At 35.6% G+C, this 9,381-nt stretch overlaps 1 protein-coding gene across 1 annotated transcript in view; it reads right to left on the reverse strand.

Annotated features, from left to right (window-relative positions):
• Positions 1 to 9,381, reverse strand: part of FAM172A (family with sequence similarity 172 member A) — a 253,346-nt gene that overhangs the window by 153,878 nt on the left and 90,087 nt on the right. The window contains exons 5-6 of the mRNA XM_015571579.1: positions 8,618 to 8,683; positions 3,579 to 3,770 (exon numbers count right to left, since the gene is read on the reverse strand). Coding sequence (XP_015427065.1) covers positions 3,579 to 3,770; positions 8,618 to 8,683 — 258 coding nt within the window. The remainder of the gene's footprint in view (positions 1 to 3,578; positions 3,771 to 8,617; positions 8,684 to 9,381) is intronic.

Consider the following 9,381-nt stretch of genomic DNA (forward strand, 5'->3'; position numbering starts at 1 on the left):
AACTAATAGGTGGGAAAAATATTAGGAAAGGATAATCATTATTCTGATATATGCCTTTGGCTTTTACTTGACTTTTAAGATTATATGCATGCAGAAAAGAAAAAAAATAAAACAAGAGAAAAAAAATTATATGCATATATCCTTTGGTGTTCTGCAGTTTATTTTAATAAAAAGTGGTTTTATTTGTTGTTTTTTTAATTTTTTTATTGAACTTATAGGGATGACATCTATATTAATGAAAGGGTAATATGCTAATTAAACCAGATAGACTGGATGTCTTCCGGAGGTCCTTCCGGACAAAGCTGTAGCAGCTGCGAGAGCCAAGGAGGGCCGGCAGTTGCAGTGGCCAGCAGTGGCAGTAGCAGCGGGATGATGGGGGTGGCACCTTTCCCTGATCGGCCTGGTCGCCTCCTGCAGATGAAGGCCAGACTGCGGCTTAAGCCCCCTCCCTGTGGGAAGCAGGCCTCAGCTGTCAGTAGGACATCCTCTGAAGGCTCCCGGACTATGAGAGGGGGCAGCCGGGATGAGGGTCCTCCCCTCCCAGTGCATGAATTTTTGTGGACCGGGCCTCTAGTTGGTTAATAAAATTATATAGATTTCAAGAGTACAATTCTACAATACATCATCTGTATATTGTATTGCACCCCAACTAAAGTCTCTTTCCATCAACATTTATTCCCCCTTTACCCTCTTCCATTTCCCCCCACCCTTTAGCTCTGGTAATCACCATACTGTTGTCTGTGTCTATGATTTTTTTTCTGTTTAATCCCATCACCTTTTCTACTCAGCCCCATCAATCCCCATCCCTTCTGACAGCTGTTAGTCTGTTCTCTATATTTATGAGTCTGTTTCTATTTTGTCTGTTTATTTTGTTCATGAGTTTCCACATGTAAGTGAAATCATATGGTGTTTGTCTTTCTCTGACTGGTTTATGTCACTTGGCATAATACTCTCCCAGAGCCATCCATCCTGTTACAAAAGATTTCCTTCTTTTTTATGGTCACATAGTATTCCATTGTGTAAATGTACCACAGTTTTTTTAGTTACTCATCTATGGATGGGCATTTGGGCTGTTTCCAGATCTTGGCTACTGTAAATAATGCTGCTATGACCATAGGGATGCATATATTCTTTTGCATTGGTGTTTCAAGATTCTTAAGCTATATTTCTAGAAGTGGGATTGTTGGGTCAAAAAGGCAGGTCTGTTTTTAATTTTCTGAGGAAACTCCACACTGTTTTCCACTATCGCTATATCAATCTGCATTCCTACCAGTAGTGTACTGGGGTTCCTTTTCTCCATACCTGTCCACCTGCACTGACCCCCACCCGCAACAAACACAGAGCAGCCCTTGAAGAACTATCAGAGAAACACTATGAAAAGGTAAAGCCCAAATAATAAAATCATTTTATCTGCACTAAAAAAAAATATTATTTTAAAATATTCAGCATGTAGAAAATTACCACAATAAAGTTCATATTCAGTTACTATAAAAGAATAAAGTATATAAATTAAAAATTTCAAAGTATATAACATACTGAATATACTAATTACTAAAAAAGTATTTAGAAGTCAGCTTCTTCTTATTTTTTTTCAAGGAATCATGAGTTGCTATGATTGAGAAAAGAAAAGAAAAAAAAAAGTCAAGGCAATGAAATGTTATCTCCAAAACACTATTCCTACTTACAAGAAAGAACAAGATGACCGACTATTCTAATGTCACTGACAAATTTGCTCCCTCGTGTTTGGGATATTAACAGATAGTCAATTCAAAGATGTTTGGTATGGATTCCCACAGACACCTTTCACCTCAAAAAACCTTATGCAACATTAAAAAAAAAAATCAAGAATGGGAAAGGCTTAGTTGATATCGTAGCAGGAAAAATATAATTACACAGAGTATTTCACTTAGCTCTCAAACATACAAACATCTGATTTTCTTTACTAAATTAAATTTTCAAATATTCACTGAATTGTGATCACTTTTCATGTATAATGTAAAAATACATCAACAAGGTCTGTTCTAACCACAAACTACTGTTCATATCCTGAAGTATGAAACAGTTTAAATAATATTTCTTGTGAGTTACTTAAATATAAAACCTCAGTATTTTTAGTTAAATTCTACTAAAAACACACCAGTGAAGTTTGAAACCAATCAGAAGTAGTAATGCCTTTATGTTCTTTGCATATCCATGAAGGCTGAAAAAAATATACAATTTACCTAAGAAATTCTATCTACAGCATTTTAAAAGCCTCAAAATCTATTAACCAAAATATTCTTTAAGAGTTGGGTTGGGCCTTAAATACAATTGACCCTTGAACAACATGTGTTTGAACTGCACAGGTCCACTTATATGTGAATTTTTTTCAATAAATATGTATAGCAGTGAAGTACTTTTTTCCCTATAATTTTCCTAAAAATATTTTCTTTCCTGTAGCTTAATTTATTGCCAAGATTCAGTATACAAAACATATACAAAATATGTGTTACGCAACTGTTTATGTTATAGGTAAGGTTTTGGTCAACAGTAGACTATTAATAGTTAAGTTTTGAGTGAGTTAAAAGTTATATACAGATTTCTGACTGCACATGGGGTGGGCATGGAGTAACAGTGGCCCTAATGCTCAGATTGTTCAAGGGCCAACTGTATTAACATTTCAGAGTTAACAAAGTAGAGAACATATTACCTTTGACCTTTGTAATTAATAATCAGTGTATCGAAGAATTCCTTCCCAATTTTAATTACAAAAATAAACCTTACATTTTTATATTACATAAGATGCCACTTTACTTTTATTCTGAAGCAAAACTCTATTTATATGTAAAAAAAATCCATTTTTTGCAAAATTTGGTTATTCAACAAAGCCTAAGAATAAGTCAATAAAACAAAAGTAGCCTAACTGTTAGATATTGAACACTAAGTCAGAAAAAAAATCCACAATTTCACTATTATAGGAAAGGAAACCTTAAACATGATTTTAAAATACCAATTTCTAAAAGAAATGGACTTTAAAAGATTTAAATTCATAACAGTAATTCAGTAAATACTGCAATTTACCATTTTGTATGTATGTTATACACTTAAAGCATTTTATATGTGCCTCTAAAGAGTATTTTTTAAAGAAATAATTTTAAAATACTGAGTTATTTCATCTCTTCTTTAAAAGAATAAAAGATTAATTTAAAGTAGCAGATTTCCTTTAGTTTCTGACATCATTAAACTAAATAGGAAAAGATTTACAAAAGCAGTCACATTTTTTTCAAAAGTATTTCAATATTATTGATAAGTAGTTGGTAGTTTAAGTGATATTTAAAATAATAATAAACAAAAAATTAAGAATAAAAAATATTCATTTCAAGGACATTATCTAAATTTTTATACACCTAAGATCTTTTGTTTTTATTGTAACTGCAAAATAATGCAGAACAATTTTTCATTACAAATAAATAATAGTTTAAGGATAAGAGCATGTATAGGAGATACGTTATAAGAAACATTTTTAAATAAACTATAAACATAATAAAGCAGAGCTATAAAATGACCCCCCCCAAAAATATAAAAGAAAGTGCACTTACATCCATAGCTCTCTTAATAAATGGTATCTGTGTGCCACTGTCCAGATCTTCATTTATAATAAGCCTTCTAGCCCACTGACCTGCCCTGACAACACCACTACCATGAATTAAAACCATCAGTTTCTGTGGATTTGTCAAAGCATCCTCACTCATAAAGATAAAACTCTTTGGTTCACTCTCAGAGGCATCTACCTGTAATTAAAAAAAGTTAAATAATAAATAAATGTTTATTGATCAGGCATAAATAAAAATGAAAAAAAATTATGCTTACTATAAATTATAAAATGGTTATTATAGAATTATAGGAGTAATAAAGTTTAAAATAAAATTAAAATATTCATTAGAGAGTAACAATTACATATACAGTAGATGAGTAAAAAAAGACATGATAGTATAAAAATATGAAAAAAAATATTGGAAATATATGTCTCCTACATTATTGTTATACTAGAGGCCCGGTGCACGAATTTGTGCACCAGTGGGATCCCTCGGCCTGGCCTGTGGGATTAGGCCGAAACCAGCTCTCCGACATCCCCTGAGTGGTCCCAGATTGCAAGAGGGTGCGGGCCAGGCAGAGAGACCTCACCGGTGCACAATCAGGGCGAGGGAGGGACGGCGGGAGGGCTCCAGGGCATGTCCAGCCCATCTCACTCAGTCCCAATCAGCCAGACCCCAGCAGCGGCTAACCAGGGGGTGGTCAGTGCATGTCATAGTGCAGTGATGGCGAACCTATGTCTCCTCTGACATGCGAACTCATTTTTTTGGTTGATTTTTTTTTTGTTAAATGGCATTTAAATATATAAAATAAATATCAAAAATTAAAGTCTTTGTTTTACTATGGTTGCAAATATCAAAAAATTTCTATACGTGACACGGCACCAGAGTTAAGTTAGATTTTTCAAAATGCTGACACGCTGAGCTCAAAAGGTTCGCCATCACTGTCATAGTTGAGCGGCTGAGCAGCCTTAGCATATCATTAGCATATTATGCTTTGATTGGTATAATGGACAAGACACTTAGCATATTAGGCTTTTATTATAGAGGGTATTAAGTGTCATTATACATAAGAATAACTAATTTTTGAGTACTTCCTATTGTCTAGATACTATGCAAAAATTTTTAAAAATATTATCTCAATCACATTACTATTAAAGTGGTACTATTATTATACTCATTTATAGATAAAGAAATTGAGATCAAGAGATTTTAAATAACTTGCCCAAGGTCACAGAGCTATTAAGTCTATCTATACATATATAAAGAGCCGTGGGCCATCGCAACTGAATGGACGACCAAACAGGCTGAGTGGCACGACAAGGCCAGCCCCACTGAGTAATCACCAAACTACTGAGCAGCAGGCTGCATGGGGCGACCAGGCCGCCAGGGGGGTTAGTGAGGGTCGACCAAACGACTGGGCAGCAGGCTGCATGGGGCGACCAGGCTGCCAGGGGTTTAGTGAGGAACGACCAAACGACAGGGCAGCAGGCTGTGTGGGGTGACCAGGCCGGCAGGGGGGTAGTGAGGGGTGACCACAAGACTGAACACCAGGCTGCATGGGGCGATCAGATGGCAAGGAGGGAAGTGAGGGGCGACCAAACAACTGAACAGCAGGCTGTGTGAGGTGACCAGGCTGGCAGGAGGGGCAGTGAGGGGCGAACAGGCCAGCAGGGGGCACAGTTGGGGGTAACCAGGCTGGCAGCAGGGGCAACCAAACTGGCAGAGGCAGGCAGTTGGGGGCGACCAGGCCTGCAGAGGGGGCAGAGTGGCAACCAGGCTGGCAGAGGGGGACAGTGAGGGGCGACCAGGCCAGCAGAGGGGGGCTGTTGGGGGTGACCACATTGGCATGGGGGGCAGTAAGAGGCAACCATGCTGGTGGGAGGGGAGGCAGTTAGGGGCGACCAGGCCGGCTGCGGGGGGAACTGTTGGGGGCGACCAGGTTGGCAGAGGGTGCAGTTGGGGGTTACCAGGCCGGCAGCAGAGGTGGTTAGGGGTGATCAGGCTGGCAGGGGGGCCAGTAGGGGTGATCAGGCAGGCAGGCAAGTGAGCAGTTAGGAGCCAGCGGTACTGGATTGTGAGAGGGATGTCTGATTGCCGATTTAGGCCCAATCCTCAGGGGTCCCGGATTGGAGAGGGTGCAGGGGACCCCACCTCCCATGCATGAATTTCATGCACCGGGCCTCTAGTAATTCTATAATAGAAGAATATTGCACTTAAAATAGAAACAGAAAGACCCAATTGGAGGATACACCTACTGGAAAATCATATATTACGTACAAATACCACTAAGATTTCTAAAGGTGGAGAGGAAACTATTTAAAAATTCAAAAATCTACCATTCTATGTAAATTGACTTTAAAGTTTCATTCAGAGTATGAACATAAGGTTATATAATAATTATTTAATAAGGGAATATTATTTGTATATTCCGATACCTTACTTTATATGCCAGCTATCTATGGATGAAAATTAAATATTTTTATTCATTTTGATTGTACTTAAATACTTAGGTTTAAACTAGATGATATATGATTTAGATTTTAAAGACTAAATGAAGGGATGACTCCCCAGTCATTTACTACATGCGCCACAGCAGGCACTGAGTGACATTCCTCATCAGCAGTGGCAAGTAACTAGGAATGAAAGCCACTATGCAGCCTGGTCAGAAACAGAAACTACAGCTGTGATGGCAGGTAATACACACCCTCAAACAGAGAGGATAATCCACCTGCTATGTAATTAAATAGTTATTCACTTCATCAATGGTGTATATCCATGCAGTCATCAAAATAAGAAATAAACAAAAACTCTAGATACCAAAAATGCCCTGGATTCCAAGTATTCCCAGTCACTATTCCTGGGAGGAGAACAAAAACAAAATTCCTCTACTTCTAAAACAATCAGATTAATATAACAGAGGCTTAGAAATTCATGTAAACAGAGCACAAAGGGCAATTATTTCATCAACAAGAGGATGGCCACAGAGCTTAAGAAAAAATTCCACCTTCTCAGTAAAACCTTCCCTGACCACCCCTTTAAACTAATATCCCAAAAATTCTCTAGTTCCTTTCTCTCTTTTATTTTCCTCTATAGCACATGCCATGATCTAATAAATTGTATGCTTTACTTTATATATTTGTTCGTATAACTGTTTATTAACCTTCTGCTTCCTCCACTAGAATGTAAGTTTAGGAAGGCATGAACTTTTCTGTTTGTATCTAGCTACATTCCCAATGCCTAAAGGAGAGGTGGCATATTGTAGGCATTCTGTAAATAAAGGAATGAACAAACTTTTGGAACAAGTAATCTTATCAAGAATCACCAGTGACTTTCTTTAGATAAAAGGTATTTAACTAAACAATGCATCCTATAAGTGGTTATAACTTGCCTGGTTCAGAAAATATATATTGAATATTAAACTAGTACATAATTATAAAGAATTTTAAAAGAGCTACACATGCTAAGAAATAAAATTATGTAATTGTATCTTTATTAGTAATTAAGTATGCAGAGAGATATGAAGTGTAACAGAATCACTTTAGCTTCAATTGTATGAGACGTCCTGAGTAAACAAATTACAGTGACAGCAGGTATGATTGAAGCCACAGAGGGAAGGAAGAGGATGAGAGAAAGTGGAAAACCAAATCTAGGTAATTCCAATTTACTTAAAACCATTATAGGAAAACAGAGGAATGACTCAGTTAAAGTGGCTTTAAAAAATAAAAATAAAAAAGGCAAATAGTGATAAGAAAAAAGAAAAAATTAAAAAGCAAAGTTGTCAATGTGCAATAAAAATGAGGCCATGGAGGTTTCTAGTCATGCATTTACCAAAGAGTACATCTAAACATGCACAAATAAAAATGCCTCTTAAAGTCAGTGAGGCTTTAATGGAGCCCAGAATGCTATGGAAAAGGACATCTGTTTATCTTAGCTCTGAACTTCCCAGTAGGGGCCGAGCACTATTTCTTTTTACTATTTGACTAAATCCCGTTACCAAGAAATTCAGTCAATTTTTTAAGGAATGAAATGTTGGTAATTGAAATTCCATAGTAATCACTTTAAAACTGGAAAAGTACTTTTTTTCAGAAGATAAAAATGTGTTTTTTTTTAATATTAACTGAAAAAATATGAGAACATTAGAAAATTCAAGGTAATGAAACTGAATTATGTTATGGTACTAATGATTAAGAAGAAAGGGTAGTATTTGAGCTGGTTATTGGCTAGTATCATATCAATTTGACAAAGAACTCTGACTTTGCAATTGGTAACTATAACTTACTTGTATAACGTTAATGATAATTTCCATTAGCAAAATTTCTATATAATGAGTAAAATATTTTTTTCTTCATTAACTGAAGTTTGGAAATGGCTGTTCCAAGTCCAATTACCTTCAAACAATAGTAATTCATTAAGCCGAGCTTTCATTAGGAATACATACTTATAAAGATCATTCCAGTGTACCACCTCACTTCAAATAAGTAGGTAATAATAAATTATATCAATAAGTTCGAAAGGGTAGAGAAGGGTGATCCTTCTAATTATATTATCATTTTCAAAAAAGGATGGAAACCAGTCTTATTTTTTGGGGATGGGGGTATTAGCATTTCTTACCTACAGATATCTTGTATTTTTCAATTACAGTTTACATTCAACATTATTTTGCATTAGTTTCAGGCATACAGCCTAGCGGCCAATCATACATCTTACCAAGTGCTCCCCTCTGTCACTTCAAATACCACCAGGCACCACACACAATTATTACAATATCACTGGCTATATGCCCCATGTTGTACCTAATATCCCGTGTCAATTTTGTAGTATACCTCATCTTGTGTACAATACTGAAGATTTTTACTTTTTAAGAACTCTTGTACAAAATGAGATAAGGAATACTAACAGCAACTTAATATCATCTTTATCAATATCAAAACACTGGGACCTTAATATTTAAACTTATCACAGTTAACCTAAAACAAAAATCTTCTTCTGAATTGAAAACTATTTTATTTGGAAGTATGAACATTTTAAAAAATTGGACTTACTGGTATAGATATTTTTTTCAAATTACAGTCCTTTTCCAGAAGCTCATATACATACTTTGTGATGATCTAGGTAGGAAAGAAATAACACATTAAGATGCAATGTTGTCCATTATCAAATTCATATAAATTATTATCACTTATTGTTCTGAATGAGTATCTCTCTATTTTGGAATGTTCTTTACTAAATTAAGAGACTCTTTACTGATTACTTGTAATAGTTTATTTCCTGTTTCTGTGTGGATAACTATGAACCTTAATACTATGGATTAGGACCAGTTAATATAAACTCATAAATAAGGACTTCCAATTTTTCAAAACAATACTCTGTGAGCATTTTCCCCCCCAGTTATTTCTGGAATCTGTTTCCCCTATAATTTACTTACAGATATTATATCTAATACTAGTAGCCCGGTGCATGAAATTCGTGCACATTAGAAGGAATTAATTAGTGGAAATATTTTAATATTGCTATTTGCCCTTTCTCTATAATAGAAGTGTGAGAGATGAAAGGAAATTAGTAAAATGAATATGAAAATAATATGTAAGTTTATTAATAAACAAACAGTAACAAAAGGATATAACAACAACAGAGGCATGATATAAAAACAACAAAAACATGATATAAACACAAAAAAATTGATATAAAAACAAGTGATGCAATGACTGATAAAGTGATTAAACTTATTCTAATATCTCCCTGTACACCACATTAAGAGTGAAAACACTTTCAGAGTGCTTGACTAATTTCCCTTGTGGTGAAGTGT

Source organism: Myotis davidii, unplaced genomic scaffold, assembly GCF_000327345.1.
Source record: "Myotis davidii unplaced genomic scaffold, ASM32734v1 scaffold44, whole genome shotgun sequence".
In the NCBI taxonomy this organism is placed as follows: Eukaryota; Metazoa; Chordata; class Mammalia; order Chiroptera; family Vespertilionidae; genus Myotis; species Myotis davidii.